Source organism: Seriola lalandi, unplaced genomic scaffold, assembly GCF_002814215.2.
Source record: "Seriola lalandi dorsalis isolate HSWRI2012SDOR001 ecotype SW California unplaced genomic scaffold, Sedor1 jcf7180002054680, whole genome shotgun sequence".
In the NCBI taxonomy this organism is placed as follows: Eukaryota; Metazoa; Chordata; class Actinopteri; order Carangiformes; family Carangidae; genus Seriola; species Seriola lalandi.
In genome coordinates this window covers 819,775-841,055 of record NW_019525233.1, presented here as the reverse complement: position 1 = coordinate 841,055, position 21,281 = coordinate 819,775, and the positions used below count along the sequence as shown (strand labels likewise).

Here is a 21,281-nt window from a genome sequence, read left to right as displayed (position 1 = left end):
CGCCAGTTGACAGCTCAGCTGGATATCGTTGAACACTCCGAACCCCCCTGCCTCGCAGTGTGTCACTTTGGGATTGTTTCCGCAATAGAAAGTTTATTCAACCTCTCTCTCTCTAAAGGCACTGGACCGGCCATCCGTTCAGCTATTTAATCAGGGGACAGACAGGTTATTTTTCTGACAGGCCCGGGGCTGCTGTGCAATCCCTAATGAACAGCTTGATACAAGAGGAATTTTTTGACCGTTTTTTAGCCTCAATTAATTCTGCTGTCCAAACAAATGAAGGCCACCACTCCTCGGACGCAGCGTCTGGACACAGGGGTCACCATGTGTGTACACACAAACACAGCAGAGGTGAAGCCTTTGTGCCTGTGACCTGACGTAATGTAGTACAAGTACAGGGACTGGGGAAGTGATTGGTGTTTAAACTGTTCACATGCAAATTTCAAAGACTAATTAACAGCTGATTGCTTAAAAAAAAAAAAAACCAAGCTTCAGAGCTACTCCACTAACTGCAAGAGTAAGTCACTAACTATGGTTGAATGAGCTGTGTGTGTGTGTGTGTGTGTGTGTGTGTGTGTGTGTGTGTGTGTGTGTGTGTGAAGAAAGAGGGAGGTGAGGGCGGTAGAGCCAAAGGAGTCTGAGGAGTATTCCCTTGATTATTGTGGCATGGCAAAGTTTACACAAGAGTCATTGTTGAGCTCTGACCTCCTCAAAAGGTTGGTTCTGCCTGCTTAGTCTGCGAGCACAGCAAAGCCCCCTGTGTGTCACATGCTTACTGGAATGCCAAGCCTGCCTACCTTTACAGCAGATTACTATGATTGACTCTGATGGCCCTCTCCTACTTCTAATTGCCCCTCTCTATACACCCCTCCCATCCCCACAAGGCAGGAACAGGCAGAGGACCGATTTATTTACACACAACGCAAGCACTGACCAACACTGATTATTAGAATGAAGCACACACACACGCACACACACACACGCACTGTAGTGACTTACCTGGTCTCTCCTTTCCCGTTCCTTTGCTCTCAGCCAGTTTCTGTATTAAACTCTCCACTGAGGTGTTTTCAATGTTCCTCACAAATTCATTATGGAGCTGTAAAATCAAAAAGAACAAATCATGTTGACTGACAGGTAAATATGGGTGAACAAGTTCAACTGCAGCACCGTTTTTTAGTATTGGGGTTAGGAATTGACCAGGGCTGTGTATCATTCAAAAATCTTCAATATCCGTACTGACACCAATTCCTGAATAAATCCATTTTAACAAGAAGAAAATTACGATACTCATTACTGTACGAAATTTTATTTTATTTTTGAGCCTGGTCTCTTTACACACTTGAACATGTTTGTGTAAATAAACAGCTTATTGGCTCACTGACGCTGATTTACTCATTTTCTCCTTAGGTAAAGACTGACACGGCAATAGTATCAAACCATAAAAGTATAGTTCGACACCCGGCCTTAGTATTGACTCAGTAAATTGGCAATCAATACACCAATAAAAAAAAAAAAAAAGAACATTTTTTGTAAATGTAATGATCGCCAGTCGCCTCACTAAACAAAAGTCAGATAAACTACATATCTAAGTGCTGTCAGTGCAGCCACATCCAACTTCACCTTCAAATATGGAACAACACTGAATAAATATTGCAGTGTGGTTTTCCAGTGCTCTGAACCTGACTGAAGAATGAGACACTTTCATTCTGTTCACTTCCAACTGAGCTATTGACTTCTTTCCTCAGGTGATCACTGCTCATCGCGCACAGCTTGTTGGTAGTTTTTTTGGTTCTGTAACTCCAATAAAATGTTTTAAATGTATTATCACACGCGCAGGCCTGTATCTGGTCAGCTGCATTCGGTGTATGCTGTGTTTATGGACAATTTAAAGCTGCTGTATGTGAAATCTTTTAAGCTGGAGGAGCCTTTTTTGATTGATTATGTTGCTTTTAGGTAAAGTTAAACAGCCATCTACTGCAGTCAGGAAGTGTTTTTCCACTTGTATTAGTCTTTACTGTACACATCAATATATTTGCTTTTTTGCGACACTATAATATAATTTACTGCACTGAATATTTCTCATTGTAATAGATAAATATGTTAACTGTCAAACCCTTGTTGGGTGAAATGCAGGTAAGTCAGTGTTCAGTGAGCCAACATTAAACTTATTGTTCTGCGCTTTTGACTTTCAAACTGTCAATTAAGTCAGGAGATTTTTTTGTGTGATGCACAGGACGAGAGACAAACGCAGCCTGCTGCACTCTCCCTGTAACCTCCACTGCCTCGCCTTTAGTTGATATTTATAACATTTATTTTGTATTCGGCCTGTGGAGACATACTGTACTTTACTGTCACTCTATAGTGTCAGGTTGAATCATTGTTGTTGGCACTGTGGTCTGCCCTTTGGGCTGTATCAGAGGAAGGATAGTGTTTGTTTGCTTGTTTGTTTTGGATGTGCATGTGTGCTTGTGTGTTTACTGATGGGGAAGTGAAAGCGATGTATAGGCATGGGGATGAAGAGCGGTGCTTGACTGTGCCGTCTCACCAAACCATTTAGATGTGCGTGATACTGTGAGCGCAGAGCGGGCTCCACTATCAAACAAACACACACGCATACGCACACATATGTGTCTGCCCCCCCAGGCCCCTGTAGCGAGGTGGAGTGCATTAGCCTTCTGTGCCCTGGCAGGAGAGGATGTTGGGGGGGGAGGGTGATGCGGGTGAGTCGGGGGGCAGCAGGGAGGTTGCCGCGGTGAGGAAGTATGCTCACTGCAGCACACGCGATCTGTCAGGTGCTGCTGCCATGTTGGGGGGGCACTAATGTCATCAACCTGCATGCCCTGCTCGCCTCTCTCTCTCTCACAGACACAAACACACACACACTCAGACACACTCAGACCTCGTACTGCGGAGACCTCTTTCGCCCACATGCTCGAAACATGCATCTGCCTTCAAGGGATCCTCACTCACACACAAATGCTTACTTAAAAAAACAAACACAGCACGCACACTGACAGACACACCTGCCCTTATGTGAGTTTAAAGCCCTCTGCACAGTGAACAACATTCTGCACTTCTCTCAGCTCAAATAGACACTTAATATAACTATATATGGTATTTTTCTTTCTTTACACACTCACTTTTTCCCTCTCATCCCTTCGTTCTATCACCCTTATCCCTCATGCCCACTGAGCTGGTAATGGCTGAGCCTTGTCTGCAAGCTTGACATTGATACTTCTTGATTTTAGTGACTCTTTCAGTTACAGGTGCCCTTTGCTCAGGTTTCACTCACTGAACATCCCTGAAAGTCTCTTGTCTCTGGTAGTTTAATGTCCCTGGACTGACAGCAGCTCCAACACTGGGTTCGACTGTTGGAGGAGCTACGTAGAAGACAAAAACAACACTTTTGTTGAAGTTGTTGTTTTGTTGTTTGCACAACTGTCAAAGTCACTGCTAACCCCACTGTTGGCCTGATGTGGCTGCTAACAGACATGTGTTGTCTGATAAACTGACAAACAAGGACCCACCAGCCATTCCTGTTCACCTGCCAGCAAGGAACATAACTAAAGGGATTTACGGCACGCAGAGATTCATGCTACCCCACCCCAGATGTGCAAATCTGTTTGCAGGCATCTCCAACCATGCAGTAGAAGTCACTAATGCAGCGACAAGGACATGATGCGCCACCAACTTCCCAAAAAAACGAATTTTATAATGTCTACAGGGAAAGTAATATCTACATTTTAAGTGATTCAAACATCAAATATAAATGAAAAACTTGCTAACTTGCGGTACTACTAATAACATTGTCAAAGAAGTCAAATCTGCAACATCTTCATCATCCATCATCACAGTATCTTGGCACAATTTTACAGTGTTCCTTTTTTAGTTTGATTGCCTCCCTCTGAGTCATAGATATGTATTGATGTGAAAAAATATTGATTTTTGCTTTATTGGCCATAGATTTACTATGACTAACTTTAAGATCATTCTACAACATCTTTGATTGTCTTATGTACTATCGAGTTGTTTTTTCCCCACTCAAACAACTTTATCCACTATACACTATATATATATATATATATATATATATATATATATATATATATATATATATAAACACACACTATATGCACTCCCTTCGCACACACATCATATTCACTCACTGAATGACTGAGAGAGGTTTTGCTTTAGCTGGCTGTTACTCTGCTGTGGTCATAACAGTGTTGTAATTCTTCACTCTCTTGTATGCAGCACCAGACTGGACCACGTCTAGGTAGTTTTAAAACTTTTCTGTGATAGTGGGACTTGTTGCACTTTCAAATATACATTTTGAAATTCAAACTTTGACATTAACATAGCTTTTATAATCCTTTATTATTACTTTTATTCTAATTATTATTGGTGCACATTAGCCTTTTAGCACATCCTCTTAGGTATGCCGCCCCCCACATTTTACTGCACATCCTGAAAATATATTTAACTAGGTGAGAAATGATTCCTTAAATCTTGACTCTTGAACTATGACTGAAAGTTTTTATAACTGTTTGGCCACTTGTTAAATATTATAACATAGATCCTGTGACATTAAAATTATAATTTAAGTATATTCAGTATAACTGAAGAAATACATCAGTTAGAACAGCAAGAACAATAACTTAAAGTTAATATTCATACAGTTTCTTGCTCAGAGAAAGAGACTGAAATGAAATGTAACACAAGTCGATAAAATTACTCCAAAGTACACAGGGATTCATATCTTCTCTGTGTTATGTGTGTGTGTGTGTGTGTGTGTGTGTGTGTCTAACTGAAACAGCTCTCATAACATTAGATATTTTAAATATAAAAAGATGCACATGTATGTTTTTGTCTGTTTGCTTTTCAGCCTGCGGGTTTAGTGACTTCTCACAATGTTGCAGAGTTAATCCCAGTCTCCTTCACCCTCCTCTCTGTCATCCTGCCTCACCCTTATGTTATAATGTTATTCCCAAACTCCCTCACAACTTGGAGTGAAGACTACTTATCACCAAAATCACAACTTCTTAGACTGATTCTGACTTTCTGGATTGGCTGGAACGACGGGCCACTTGTCTTCAAACAGTATTTTAATTTGGCTCAGCAACAGGCAGCAGCACTGCACATCTCCTGCTCAGAAGCAGGAACTGTGAGACTGAATAACCTGCGGTAGCCTGTCGCTCCACATTCTTTCCAACTTGCCGCACGAGCTGCAGGCTGGAGAGAGACGCTCTCACGGTGGAGCTGCGTCGCCCTCTGTGGACGATGAGGGAACTGCAGCAACTGCTTTCGCACAGAGCAGCCACAGATTAATGAGAGCAGAGCAGCAGATTGTAGTCAGTCCTGAGTTATTCTGTGTGGCACTGGTAAGTATGATTGCTGAATAAATAAATGAAAAGAAATCTGTGTTTCAGGTTAAATACTGATTAATATACTTGTGAACGATGTTTGAAAGCCTTCACAATTGGAGTTGATCAGACCTGCTGCCATTCTCTAAAACCTAAACACACTCTTCCAGAAACAAACGGGCCCATGCAGCACTTCTAGCTTTCAGACACAGCATTTGGCAAATGTTTGGACTTGTGGAGGTGTTTTAGATAGGCTGAGAGGGAGTTTTGATCAGTTTTTAATTGCTTGGCATAAAAGGCTGAATGGACCATTTCCTGCTTCTCAGTTAAATGATTAGTGAGATCAAAGACGACACTAATTGATATGACACACAGTGAACCCAATGAGCACAGCCTCACGTCAACAAGACATCTACTCCACCCACAGGAATGTCAGAGTGTATGTATGTGCGCATGTGTGCATATGTGTGTGTGTGTGTATACTCACCTCTCCTATTTGAATGTGCGTTTCATCAACAGACTGTGAGTATGACTGAATGATCTCCTTCATGTGGAGAATGTGGCTTTCTTCAATGTCTTGGAATTTCTGTAACACAGAGGCGAAGGGCCGTCATGGCACAACGATGCAACAAATCACCCACTCAAATTAACTGCATACTCACAAATCTGCATCACAGCCTCACGGTGTCATTATAAACAGGCATGAAAACAAAAATAAGTTAAGGATGAAAATGCAGCAGCCAAGGAAACTTCACTTCCTTGTTTTGACCCTGCTGCTTCCTGTGTGTCTGTTTGGGTGGTCTATGGCGCTCACACACATATTGCTTCTCACACAATTATTCTGTTCATTTCATTTCTGGCTCTAAGCAGTAGTATGTGGTAGATCACGGCCTTAAACGCTAGTAGTTATTTCCTGGGCTTTTGGGGGTAACCCAAGGAGAATGAGCATAAATAATCAGAAACTGGAAAATCACAGTGTGGAGGGAGAGGAGCCTTTCTTACCACAAAGAGCCACTCACTGCTGCATCTACACTACAGAGACGTGCTTCTGTCATTCACCACAATAAGAGCCAGCAGACGCTCACACACAGACACACCCACCCACCACCAGACAAAAGAGTGCACACATGTAGGAGCCCCAGTGATGTCAGAGAGCACATGTGTTCAGTGTTTATAACGCATGTCCACATGTGCCGAGTTTGAGATGAGCTGTAGACTGTGATCCTGGGGGAAGCAAAGCTGCAATGCCGCTTTCTCCCAGGGGGAAAAAAACAAAAATGCCGGGGCCTAACTGGAACCATTTCTGGTGGCGGAGCTGCTGCGGTGCAGGAGGATATGGAGGCCAAAATCTGCTGATCTGATTTTAATTTGGAGTTTATCTAATCAGCCCTTCAGATGGATCCAATCAAAGGTTTCCACAATGATTCCATTGCAGAGGAAAAAACACAATCTGGAGATGATACAGGGCATGAAACGTGGAACACACACACACACACACACACACACACACACGAGACTGACATGTTACACAAGAAAAGTGTTGCATACCACAGCGACTGACAACAGACAGAGTTTGTGAGCACAGCACGCAGCACACGGAAATTCAGTTATCACAATACCTGTGCAGTTTCTGCCATCTTCTGTTCAAACTCTGACTTCGCTGTGGCGTACTTCTCCACATATGACTTGTAGGTCTCTGTGGCTTTTTTGGCTTTCACTCCAGCCTGCAAAGTACAAACAGACAGATAAATGGCTATCATCAGTGTGTATACTGTAGACAATGGGCCTCTGTTTTTCCAGATCAACTGACAAATCAGCAAAGGAAACCAAACTCCTATTCACATTTGAAAGCAAGAGGCTCTTTGGGGTTAAGGTTTCTGTGAAGACTGGAGTGTTAAGGCACTTCATCATGCCTTAATAGCATACCATGATTATGTGGGCGTGGGCGTGGGCGTGTGTGTGTGTGCATGTACATGCGAGTGTGACCTCCCACCTTGTCCACATCTCTCTGGGTGGCCCCCTCTTTGCGGAGGCGCTCCTGCTCCACAGTTTTGGCATTGTAGATCTCCTTGGACTTCTGCAGGGCCTGAGATGTGGTCTGGATGTTCTGGACGGCCTCCAGGGTGGACGCCACCTCTTCTTTTGTCTGACAACACACAAACGTCACGTACAGTTACTCAGCCAACAACAGGCTAAATAATAAGTGCAAGTGTCACCCATTGCTCTATAGATTCAACTTAGCATAATACACAGTCAACACTTGTCCTGGAATACCCTTGTTTATTATGTGAGTTTGGAAAAATAAAACACAGTGGTTCTTCAGTGCTCAAGTAAAACACTATTTCACTTCCTCAGTTCAACTCTCCAGCATGTGACACAGAACTGTTGCACACTGCAGCAGGAAGTGATTAAAGCTATGCAGCAGCTATTAAAAATGGATCCAACTGAACAGACTGCATTTGTCCCATTCTTATAGCTCTTCATATCAACTTGAACAGGAAGGGGTAAAGACTTATAACACACAGTCATGATCTAATGTAAACAGCACTGATGTAAGCAGAAGAAAACTAAACTGGCAAAACCCTAAATAATGTACAAATGATGAGCACCCACTCCAAGATGGGTGTTTACTTTTTATTATTTGCTCTGCTTAACTACACTGTACATTGTGTCTGCAACTTAGCCAAGAAACACAAAGCAGAGAGGAGCAGCGCGTGCAGGGACGAGACAGAGAGAAACTGTAACAGCCACTTTGTCATGCTGAAAGCACAAACAGAACTCAAACGCTAATTCCAAGCTTCTATTTTACTTTGTGTTCTGTGGCTTCATGCATGAGATATGAGCTGATGGTGTGTCTCAGTGGGGAGGAGACATGGAGGAGTGAGGTGTAGAAGGAAAAGCGCCATGGAATTACACTACACACAACATTTTCTCATGCTGGGATTAACTGAAATATTGTATATTTCTTGTGGAAATATGTAAAAAAAAAAAATAGATGACAATCGGGTGAAGACAACCATGTGATGCCTGTGTGGCAACAGTGGAGCAGCAAGCTACTTGTGACGATCGGAGGATAAATCTAAATGTGTCCAAGCCACCAAGAGGCAAAAACTGGCATAAATGCTTGCTATAATTTGAACTTGTTTCTGATTTAACACTTCAGTTGTTTTTTTTACACTTCTTGTATTTAAAATTTGAGTAACTCAGCTTCTTTTTTTTAATTAGAAAAAAGGGGTTTTGTACATTTTTGTAAAAAAAAACAAAAAAAAAAACTGTATTGGTACCAAAACACATCACAAAAGTATCGTAATTTGATCCATCTGAATGCCACAGCTTCCTTTATTCTCCATCTCTGTACCTTTTTGTGTGCTTTGGCCTGCTCCTCCACGTACTTCTGAACCTCTTTTATAAGCTCCTGTAGTTTCCTCACTAGCTCCATGTGACAGCTGGCCAGCTTCTCTGTCGAGCTCTTGAACACATCCCAGACCGGAGCAAACGTCCTGGGATGAAGGATGACAGACACCTCAGAGGTTAGGACACGGCCAGACCTTCTTCCATTAAATTCACACTGGTCTTTCATTTAAAAAAAAAAAAAATTAAGACAGATGTTTAGACTCACCCAAGCTGAGAAAAGTTGCCAGCTGACTTGGCAAGTTTGGTCATTGACCTGGCATAGGCCTCTTCAATAGCACTCCTAGGACAGAGTGAAAAGCACAACACACACAGACATCATTAAATCATTAAATTAAAACTGCATTGTATAGTATGATAAAGTTTTCTGAAGTATTTTCAACTAGGCTATGGCTCACAGGGGCCATGCCACTGAACAACTGCAGATCCCAGCCAGAAACACCCACTTAGAGCTTGCAACATAAATGTTTGACCACATGCACAGTGTGTGGCCAAATAAGTGTGGTTTGGCTTGTGATTCGTTCATAAACTCCATGTTGAAGCTGACAGGGTATGAAAGTTAGTGTTTGAAACCCTGCTTCTCCCAATTTTCCTTTTTATTTCTTCTTTCTGCAGCAAAGTGACAGGAATAAAAAAAAAAAAACTGCAGCAGTGTTATACTGCAAGCCTGAATTATGCATGTCTCATTTTGCCAGCCTCTCTCTGCAGTCACATCACAGCAAGAAGGTCAGCCAGGGGGAAACAGGACACACACACACACACACACACACACACAGACACACACACAGGTTCACACACACACACACACAAACACAAATGTCCCATGGAAGAAGAGGGAAACTCACACACAGCACAGCAACAACACAGAAGATGGCACAAGCTAGTATTGCACTGTGGGCTGCATTCCCACTTCCACATCTTTGCGAGCCCAGAATGGCAGTTTTCATTTTTATACTTTATCATGTTGTAAATACTTCCAGAACTAGAGGGGCATTCAGAGAGCACAGACATCCGCCAAAGCCAGTGTCAAACAACATTCACCAGACTTCAGAGAAAAGATTTTTTAATTCCTAGTTAATGATCCGGATCTGGCCCAAAATTTAATGGGTTCTTTGCTGGTCCATGCCCCATCCCTCATCCCCCAAATCAGTTCAGTACTTTTTGCGTAATCCTGCTGACAAATAAACAATAATAACCATTTAAAAACCTGGTGTTTATACTTCTAAACCAGGACTTATGAAAGCAGTTTAAAGTTTACATGTTGCGTTATGCACAAGAGACGCACACAGATCTTACACAGAAATTTATAATGCTTCACAGCTATATTAGTCACATGTACCTTTTGACTTCATATTTAGACACTTCTTCTCTAAGTCAACTCTGAGTTCTTTTCTAAGTATTGTTTTCCCGTTAATGCTCTTGTATGTTGGACATTGTAGTTTATGCTAGTTACTGGAGGGCCACATAATATTCAGGCCTGAACTCCGTTTCCCAAATGCAACTTGAGGCTGATTCTAGTCTCATTCTAAATCTGTGCACTAAGATATTCTTAGTTTGGCTTTCATTCTGTGTGAGCAATGACACTGTTTTTGTCAATCAAACCGTTGACCACAGATGGTTTTGAGGGTAAATTCTTGACCTTGGAAATTTTTGTTTTTTAAATCTTAATGAAATAAATTAAGACAACTGAGCCATCTCCATGACAACTGATCACACTCTGTCTGCTGAGGAAGACTGAAGTCGTGTCCCAAATTCTTATTACATACTAATCTAGGCAGAGTTTGAGTATGTAGTGTGTTCACATTCAAAAAAGTGTGTAAAATACAGTAAATTTTTGAGTGTGTTGTTGATAATCACTAATCTGCCACAATGCAATAAACAAGAACAAAGAAATGGTGGTGCTGCTTACGGACGGAAAAACTGAAATTTATTATGGGTGGTGCTGAGGCAGCTCCAGAAAGATCTTGGAAAACAAAAAATAAGTAATAAATCTTAGGAGAAACACGCTGATGTGTCTTTGTGAAGTTTAATTGGCAGTGGCACGTGTATTGTATTATTTACTGTTAGTATAAAGTGGTGAAGTACGTTGATTTTTCTGTATACTAACTGCAGCATTTTATGACAATTGTGTGAGATGCAGTTGAGCGAGTCCCAAAAAGCTAATACATGAACCTGGAATTCAGATTATTTCGATATATAGTCTCTGGCACTTGAATGATTGAAATGTCAATCATATCCACTTAGAATAAAATAGGACCTGAGAATGAGAAGCAGGGTGCAGGTGTTTTTTTTGTCTCTCAGTGTTGGTAAAAAACAGCTGCTATAGATTTTAGGAATGTGTGTTTGTCTCTGGAAGATTGCTTATATAGTCTTAGCCTTAAAATGCTTTTAGGGACCTGCGCAGTGAATGACATTAGGGCAAATATCCTGGAAAGACATTAACACAGTGAACAGTGCTGTTTCCCCCAGCAGAGGGAGCCATAGTGCTGCTTTTCAAATGGGAACGACCATGAAACATCACTCGGTCTGTGAACTCAAGAGGCAAGGTCAGTCTGGAAGCTGCCACAACAGAGTTATGATACTTAATCTTCACTTGACCTTCTGTCTCCTGGTCAGTGTTGCACTGATTCATTTGTATAGTACAAACAACCACATCTCTGCAGGCTGCAAGGAGAGTTTATGTTTCAGCAAAGTTAAAAGCTTAATGATGATTTATTCTAACAAAATGAGTTTAAAATGGTTGATCCAATCACAGTATCAATATTAGCCACATTACGTGACTTCATTATTTATTCATAAATCTTTTCCCGAAAAGTAAAACTTAATTAACATAATGGAAAGAAGCAGATTTTCCCAACATCTTTAAATAAACACAGCTGACCCAGGACGTCAAATCCGACTGAGTGCATCCCTCAAAGTCAGGTCGACAGTGGAATCCACAGTTGAATTCCAGTGGTAGACCATCTATCATGCAGTAGGTCATGAACACACACCTCTACCTCAGTGAGGCCAAGAATTTGAAAAGAAGCTATCATTATGGTATTATCAAGCTGTTGACACTGAAGGTGTGTAACATAATACCAGGTTACAGGTTGTGCCAAGTTTAAGCTCCTTCGACAAAGAGGTTAAGTTTGCACAACATACACACTGATTTACCTAGTCATGATGTTGCCCTTATTAAATATTTTAGTTTGATACACTAAAAAAAACTACATTATGTACTTTAGGCTTTTCTAATGTGACAATTTGCTGCTTTTCTTTGTCATATATCATAGTAAACTAAATGTCTTTGGGTTTTGGACTTTTAAGACATTTTCCCACGTCACCTTGGATTCTGGGAAGTTGCTTTAGGCATTTTGACACATTTAATAAACAAAACCATTAATGAGTTGTTCAAATAACAGAGAGATTAATTGCTAATGAAAAAATTGGTTCCAGCCCTAGTTAGAACGAACCTGGACGTCTCGAGATCAGTAGCAATTAAGTGTAAAGTCTATGTCAGTATCAGTCTCAGCTAAGCCTTTGGTTGTTGTTACAAGAACAATACAAGGAACAGGAGCTGCAGGTGTCGACGTGGAAATGCCAAGAAAACCACAAGAAAGGAAAGACACGTACTGAAGAACTAGACACATTATTAAAAAGTTAATGAGTGATGTGCTGTATGTACTAGATTAACTTGTTGTTAACCTCTTCAGAATAAGACTAAACTGATGTGTGTGCCACCACTGGGTCTTACCTTTCTCTGATGAAGTCTGTCAGCTCCTTGGAGGAAATTTGACCATGCTTCATGTTATGGTAGAGCACATCAAAGCCATTATTTTTTTCCCCCTGTATTTCAGAGACATAAAGAGTACAGATAGATCAGACAGCAGAACAGGAACCATGTCGAATAAACTCAGTTATGGATCACACATTACCATTAAGACTTTTCCTACAAGCAGCATTCTCATTGTCTGCACAGCTTCAAGCTGCATCTGCAGCAGCCTTTGGTCAACCATACACATCCTGGCCATGTCTGAGCGGGATGAATGTTGAATATATTTAAAACGACAGTAGGTTGGTTAAAGGCTAGAGTATATAAAGTAAGATAGTCAGACAACTGGCGGTCTGTGTTGCCGTCACCATGCCACTGAGTAACAGTCTCCAGTTGCACTGATGCTTTAAAAATGCAAACAAACCTCTGAATAATTCATATGAAAGAAAACCTACAGGTTTGGGTTAAAGAAAATGTTTGATTATCATAAATAACAACTATACACTATAACACTACTACTAATAATAACAATATTAATAATAGTAATGATGGTCATTTAGTACTGCGTTTTCAAAATACTCAAAAATGGTTTATATGGTCAACAGGATAGAGAGAGAAATAAATAAGATAATGAATAAAACATTAATTGCATCACAAGCAAAAATAATATCAATGAATTCAAAGGATATTGTCACAACAAATAAGAAAAATTGCTAAGAGGAACTTACTCTCTTACTGAGTTACCTCCAGTATTAGAGATAGAACAAAATATATCAGCTATATCTATATTGGCGTATTGCAGATATATTGGTATCAGTGTGTCAGACAGTAACTGCAGAATATAAATGCCAAACAAGGTTTCATTTAATTTAGAAACAGTGTCACCATTACATAGTTTGTCCAGTAGAAAGTGCTGACAAGTGGATTCTTTCAACTGTGACATGCCGCACTCATATGTATGCAAACTGCCAAATATAGATAGAAGTATCACCCTCATATATCCAGTGTATGTAAGGCTATATCCCCTATAATGACAGACTCTGTCTCAATCAAACAAACCGCCTGCAGAATCAGAAAATAAACTTCATTTATGAACTTTACCATTAGATAGACTTCAGTTGATGTTTACTAAAATGACTTTGATGGAGTTTTGAAAGTAGCTTTGGTCCTAAAAAGCTGTTTGTTTACATTAGCACAGTTGACAGGTCAGGCCAGCAACACTGTGCTCTGCAGCAGTAGGTGGCCTTCACTCTAAACTTTGCTGTTGACACTTTATTCTTGATACAGCTTCAATTCAAAGTCTCTCAGTCATTTCTGAGAAGAGAAGATAAAGAAGATTCACTTTACTTCCTCATCGGCCTCCATTAGGCTGTTGCTTCAGTGAGGGAGGAAACATACATATCATGCCTTGTGGCAAGGAAGTGCTCTTGTTTTTTAGGAGGCAGATTATCTGACAAAACGGATTTACAGAACTACTGTCCATCAGAAAACAATAACCAGTGAATTCATGGTTTTGATTGTGATGCCTTGTAACATCTTGTTAGGCAAATAAAATTTCATTTTGTTAATCATTATCTATTATTAGGACTGAAACACTACCCCTACCTAAAAGTGTCAAATGAAGAGGACGAGGAAAGTTGATATGATAACACCTCCACTGAAGTTCATCCTCATTCTTGTGACTGTCACAGATATTTCCTGATTCCTGGAGCAATCCACTGTCAGCAGTTTGGTAGTTTTCAACAGGCTACAACTTCAGCACAGTTTTAGCACACGGGGTTTAGCCTTGTTTTTCCACATTGACAAACACGAAAGGTCATGAAGTTTGTGTCATAATAAAACTCAGAGCTAGTTACAATAGGACTATATTTACAGAGTAAATAGACATTAAAAGAAAAGCATCTTTCTCTAGGCTACAGCTGATTGGCCTACATTTTACCCCAGTGAACAGACCACTGAGATGTGTTTCCTGTTTTAACAAGATAACCATAAAGAAAGTACAAGTTTAATTGTTACCCCGCCTGCAGCAAACAGCATGACATGCAAACTACTGCACGCATTAGATGTCAAGACAGGAAGGTGAGACACAGACCATAACGCTTACTCCACATTATACTTGCACTCTACTGCCTAAACTATAAGAAACACAGAGTAAGGGAAACATTGACAATCGGCCAATCAATCTACAAAACAGGGAAGTGACAAAAGTGAGTGAAAACACACACACACACACACACACACACACACACACACACACACACACAGCTCCAAACAGAGCAGAACAGCAACAGGAAGAAAGTCCATTCTGCGCAACAACTACACTCATGAAGAATGTGTTATCAATGAATACAAAGAAAAATAAAAAACAAACACAGGAAAGAGCTCAGGGCGTTTTTGACTTTTCACCAGGTTACAATACTGGAATTGATTCTGAGGGAAAAAAAATTATCCTTACAAAGCAAGAGCCAAGAATGTAAAGACGTCACTTTAAACACGCCTGATATATGTGCTATATAAGTTAATTACACATCTCTAATTCATCTATTAGTTAAATTAGGGCCGTGCAACCACATCCATTTCAACAGCGGGAGGGAGAAGTGATACCAGAGTTTCTCAACGTCCTCGTCTGGAAACTCATTGATGAAAGCCCTCGTACTGGCTGTTTAATATTCCAACCACACAATTGTGAAATTCAGAAGTACTCATTATGCTTGGATTTAGATGGAGAGGTTTTTTAACCCTCTGCCCCACCCCAGAGGGAGGACAACATCCTGAGAGGTTAGCACACATGTCAATCACGCTTAGTTTGAGCAATAGCACAGTGTGGAGCTTGAGGCGGCTTCCCACAGACTGCTGGAGTTCATAAAAAAAAAAAAAAAAAAAGGGTAGAGAGTGAATAGTGCCAGTAGTCCAATATCCAGTCTGTGCCAATATCATCACTCACAGAAACAGACCCCAACGTGAACTATGGCTGTGATGCACGGACTACAGGGGACTCAGCGTCTGTGTGTGCTCTAGGCTGAAAAGAAAGAAAAGAAATGTAGGTAACAGCCCAGCTACTAGACATCTGACGTCACGGTTGGACGTGAACCAAAGCTCATGCTGGGAAGAGTGGTCTCACTCATAAGCAGTTAGACGGAAAAAGCAGGAACCTCACTTACTATTAAATGCAGAATTTAATATACAGCAATAAACTAAGGCTTCAGGTTATAGACTAGTTATTTAGACTGAATCCGGCCTGTTCTTTTCCTGGAAAAAAAAAAAAAAAAACACACAACTCACTGACTGAGTACTGCTGAAGGTTCAAGGACCTCTTCAGTGAAGTTATACAACAGCTAAACATGAGTGAAAAAGCTTTGACTTTTGATACTGCCACCTGTTTCCTGAAGACAAGTCAGCCCTCTCATTTCTAATAATTCCTGTTCCTGTCATGTTTTGATACGCCTACTGGAGAGTTTATAGATAATTCAGTCTGGATTTGGATCGGCCTGTTTGTCGTCTGATAACATTAGAGGAAAAGAACATTTTTGAAAATCACTTCACTGTAAATAAACCTTTTAGACCACAAAAACTACACTACACACAAACACTACTTCAAGTCTGGCATCAGAGCTGCAAGTTTAAGTTGATTAGTCAATCAACTGAAAATGAATCAACAGCCATCTGTATAATCAATCATCAACTTAATCATTTTTCAGTCATTTTTCAAGCTTTACCTTCTCAAATTATCAAATTTTCTTTGAATGGTGTGATAGTAAAGCTGAATAACTTTGGGTTTACTCAAGAAAATAACCAAAAGATTATTCACTAACAGAAATAACTGTCAGTTAGGGTTAGGGAAGAGTGGAGGAAACCTTATCTAGTCTCATATCAGCATATGCATCATATATATATATATATGTATATATATATATAGCACATAGATTTCTCATCAGGCCACAGTTTATTTTGTCAATAAAAGACTTCAATAAGCAGAGAATGAGACACAGGCAGTGGTATAATGAAATGGCTCTGTTCAATCCACGGGTTATAGAGCGCCATGACTGCAAAACATACCACACACTGCTTCCAAAATATAAATTCTATTATGTTTTCACACACAAAAACATCAGTGCAACTACGCCATAAAATCAACGCACAAAAGAAACTGTTACATTGCTGACACCCTTAATCTTAAATACCACCTTAAAGGACAGTTAAACAAAACCACAGTGCTGCAGTTTATCATGTAACATCTGCTGGGCAGAGGAGGACAGGAATTCACTCTCTCTCTGTTAGAGTACAATACTAGCTTCAATATCCTGTGTGTGGGGAATCAAGTGTTTATTGCCTGACAGGCAGTAATGCAACCCATGACATGGAGAGACTCCTGGTGCCTGCTTCTAACAACAAGGGATAACTAAGATGAACCAAGCTTGAGAGTCACCAAAAAACTTTCAGGAGACTGATTAACACTCAGCTGCCAGTATTACATCTAGCAGTCCAATACAACACACAATTATAAAGTTCAGTTTGAAAGTGTAACTGTTTCAGAGAGGTGATGATTATTAAACTATATTAATCATTTTCAAAGAAGTCATTTGTGAGGCTGTTAAACTGTGTTGTATTATACAGAGAGGTGTGATTGTCTGCATGTATTGAAAGTTAGAGAAGGTCAGAAAACAACACTGATTTCCCAGTAAGGGTGTCACAATATACTGGTATTGATGATAACCGTGGTATTTACAAAAATAAAATATTGATATGGTGTTAATAACAGACATATGATAATATCCTGATGGGAGATGTTAGGCCTTGCTGATCTTTTACCAGTTCATCCGGTTGCCTTTTCACTATCCTTTCAGTGTAATTGTTCTTTTTGTACAGTTAAGGTTGCAGACTCTCTCCACCTCCCTACACTTGTATTCAAGTCTGATTCATTTGCCAAAAAAGACAAAAAAAAAACACCCAATAAAGAAAATAAAAGATGAATGTGAGTGATAGCAATGATTTTTTTTAAAGAATTTTCAATATACATCACAATAAATACCTTTCTCGTGAATTTATTTTTGGCCACGACAATCATGCAGTGAAAATCTGATATCATGACAGCCCCAGAAAAAATGTTTTCTTCTGTTTCACTACACGTGTGTAAGAAATTACACTAAATAGCAATCATTAAATATGTGCTGGAAGCATGCAGAAAAAATAATTACACATGAAGCATGTGTAATTAGTAAAGACCTACATCAGTGTTAAAACACATTGGTATGCAGGCTGCAAAGTGGGACTACTTCAAAAACAAACCTGTTACTATTAAATTGTGAGCAGAAATAACAAAGTCTGTCATGGCTGTTAAAGTTAAAGTGCTGTAGTGTACATAGTAATGCATTCATCACATAATGGTGCAAAATGTATCATACGTTGGTTAAATGCGTTTTAGGAAGTTTAACTTTCAATAATTTCCACCAGCAACTGACCAAGGAAAAATATTAAGAAGGATTAAGAGTGTGCCAGCTGACATGACTCGTCAGCTTCTGAACACTTCCACTGAGGAATTTGGGTATAGCTAAACAAGAGACCCTCTCTCCAGACAGAGTGTAAACGGTGGCCTGGTGTGGCCTGTAGACCCCAGAGCTCTGGGCGGGTAGACAACAAGATGACATCAGAGTGTCTGCCCTGAGTCATGTGACCACTGGGGTCTGGGAGCGGTGCACTGAGCTGTCGCAACTCATCAGTCCAACAGCAACACGTGCAGGCTGGGCTTTGTTTGTGCTATAAACATAAGTGTACAAGAGCTTGACCATTACTTACAGTGAGGGATGTGACATCCAGTTGTACTGGACAAACCCCCGAACAGGTTAGTGTCTCACGGCTTATGAGTCATGTAACCACCTCTGAACCCACACATAGGAGTTCATGAGAGCTGGTGGTAAAAGCAAATGACAACAAACCAACATCAGACAGGATTTCAGTTTCAAGCAAAACCCAAAAGTCAATGTTGACCAAAATCCTTTCACCCTCTGTGAACACTATAGGAATCACTGGTTCTCATGGCTCAAACTCAGCAAGACCTTCCTCCGAAGACAAAGATGGAAAGCAATATGGCAGCGGCTCTGTTTGTGTATTTGAGGCTTGGTTGTTGAAAGGGGCCGACTGTTGAGAAATGCGTCATTATAAAACACTGACCATCTCTTCTTCTTACTTCAGTCTTTGCTGTGTTATTGCTACACCTCACACGTCTGACCAGGAGTTTGTGCAGTGAGTTGTGTGAGAACCTATTAGACCACACACACACATACAATACAGACACCAGGGAGAAGACGGCCGTCCTGGGGCTGTTGGCTCTATCAACACTGTTTGCTTATCACACTGCCATCTTATTTTCCCATGACAGGCTTGAGGCAAACAGACTCCACATTAAACATAAACTCATCACAGATATAGGGCTGAACCTAGACCATTAGTCTCTGGTTGTACTACCTGCTGCCATACTAAGCCACTGACTGAGGCATTTAAGTGCAAGTGGGGACAGTGACACATGGTGCACTTTTGCTATGAAAGCTTTCATCCACAGCGAGCAGACCTACTCATGCACATTTAACACACAGAAAAAAAAGGGAAATGAGACGTGCAAGTAAATCTAGAGAGCGGAAATGTTGCAGCCAGTGACCAATCAAGTGCCGCAACTTAGACAGAAAAACAACATGGCCGTACCATGTCTGGCTGCTAATTCCAAAAGAACTTGTTTATTCAGCTGAGGAGAGAAAATGTCTACATGAGAGATTCAAGCCAAGATTGCATACAAGGAAAAGAATCAACAAAAATGTCTCTACAATGATTACACAGCAAAAGAGGACAAGCTGGAGAGAGGTGTCCACTTTTGGACAGTGTGCAAAAGTAAAACTGATCGAAAAACTTTTCAAATCCGACAGCCTAATGTGTGTGTGTGTGTGTGTGTGTGTGTGTCTGCTTGTGGTGATGATTTGTAGTCAAGTCAAAGAGAAATGGATGCATCTCCTAATGCCAAGTGTGTCGTGTGTGTGTGTGCCTTGCATGTTAAACACACAGCTGATCTTTGCCATCACTGGATTCTCTTGTGGCCCACTGCAGGGCACAAAGGGCAGATTGAAGAATCAGGAGCGGCTCAGCTCTCCTCTTTTCCATTTAGCTAATGATGAAGTCTCCTTTATAAAAAAAAAAGGCTTTAGAAATTGACAGCATTCTTGTTTCTAATTACTTCAAATGCTTCGCTTAATGTAATTTCATTCCATATAGTTTATCAGCTTTGTAAGCAGGACAGCTGAGGCTAAAAACTAAGGCTCTATTTTCCCACTTTGGTGAAGATAGAGATACTTAATGAATGAAGGTTATTTCTAGCTGAGGAACTGGCTGACATGCTTTATGTTAAAGATGTGCCTTTTGGAATCGTGAAATTTAATCTCAACCTTTGAAAAATAACAGAGCAAAGCAATAACACATTTATTAGCATATATCTCTCCTATTCAATCAATCCAGTATATCTACTGCTATTCACCAAAACCACTTGATGTCAAAGTGGAAACCCCCAAACAATGACAGTACAGCATGTACACCAGTTCAGATATGATTCAGCATAATTAAAAACACAAAACATAATCCACACTGTCTGCAGGGGTTACAGTGCAATACATGACCTTAGGCTAGTGCAGCAGTCCTAATGAACTTATGGCCTGAGCTGTTTTCACTATTGATAGCACTGTCTTTATGGCGTTAGTGTTTTGGAAAAAAACAAGCAATAAAAGACAGGTGAAAGACAGACAGGTTTGTGGAGGCAAAATTGCAAAAGAAATTTTAACTTTTACTTTTCAACCTGCCATAACAAAGCCACGTCAAATAATTATCGAGATAGAAATGACCTTTAGGGAGTAAATAGACAACAACTGTACACAGTGTAATAGTGAAATACCCACAACAGCATCAGCTACATTAAAATATGAGCTAAATGTTCAACACAGTACGAGGGTGAATTCGTGTGTTTTTAAAGCTGTTCTCCAACTCACTAAACATCTGGCCTCTCACTGAAACTTTGTTACGGAAGAAAATGACGCGTACGGCCAACGGCTGTGACTGACAGCCGAGGCGACCAATGACATTCTTGGAACTGACCATCAACATTCCAAGCCAGCCCGAGACGGCCAATTAGCGGGAGCGGAGGGTGGAATCTTAGAGGTTTCAAGTTAGATGGGTTCAGCGAGGCCCAAATCCCGGGGTGGCAAAATAATAATCGCCGAGTAAAATTAACGATGGCCGGGGAGCTGCTGACCGGTCAGTCTGGCGGCACCGGACACCGCCACTTTAACAGGAGCTAGCCGAATAATTAGGCGACTACCTCTGCAACGTGAATAGCACTTGATTCCTAGCTGACATGAACATGATAGGGAGGGAACACCGCAAGAGAATCAGGAATAGCACCGGTGTAAACACGGTGAATAAAAAGACACCACCTACCCAGAAATTCTCTAGGAAGTAGGGCGTTATCATCTTGTTTTATTCCTCTTCGCCGCAACTCTTAAATCTGTTGTACTGCAACTTTTAAAGCGTAAATCATCCACCGTCCTCCCCCCTTTTCTGTTGTATCTGCCTTTCCCCGTTTTCCTCCCCTTTCTTCTCCCTCCCCACCTTTAAACTCCACCTCCAGTCGGCTGTGCTGCGTCTCTCCCCTACGGTTTCTTGCCGTTGAAAGGCAGACTTCTGGAGGACGAAACAGCGCTACCAATGGCGGTTAAAGACAC

The 21,281-nt window shown here is 40.7% G+C and overlaps 1 protein-coding gene across 12 annotated transcripts in view; it reads right to left on the bottom strand.

Annotated features, from left to right (window-relative positions):
* fcho2 (FCH and mu domain containing endocytic adaptor 2) overlaps positions 1-21,209 on the bottom strand; it is a 40,149-nt gene extending 18,940 nt beyond the window's left edge. For 4 of the 12 annotated variants that reach the window (XM_023422234.2, XM_023422237.2, XM_023422235.2 and 1 more), the window contains exons 1-8: positions 20,998-21,209; positions 12,511-12,602; positions 8,983-9,057; positions 8,722-8,863; positions 7,357-7,509; positions 6,983-7,087; positions 5,851-5,949; positions 1,000-1,096 (exon numbers count right to left, since the gene is read on the bottom strand). In XM_023422234.2, the coding sequence (XP_023278002.1) occupies positions 1,000-1,096; positions 5,851-5,949; positions 6,983-7,087; positions 7,357-7,509; positions 8,722-8,863; positions 8,983-9,057; positions 12,511-12,602; positions 20,998-21,030 (796 nt within the window). In that variant the 5' untranslated portion in view covers positions 21,031-21,209. The remainder of the gene's footprint in view (positions 1-999; positions 1,097-5,850; positions 5,950-6,982; positions 7,088-7,356; positions 7,510-8,721; positions 8,864-8,982; positions 9,058-12,510; positions 12,603-20,997) is intronic. The other 8 variants (XM_023422242.2, XM_087178222.1, XM_087178223.1 and 5 more) reach the window with 5 other exon arrangements.
* Positions 21,210-21,281: the final 72 nt, after the last annotated feature.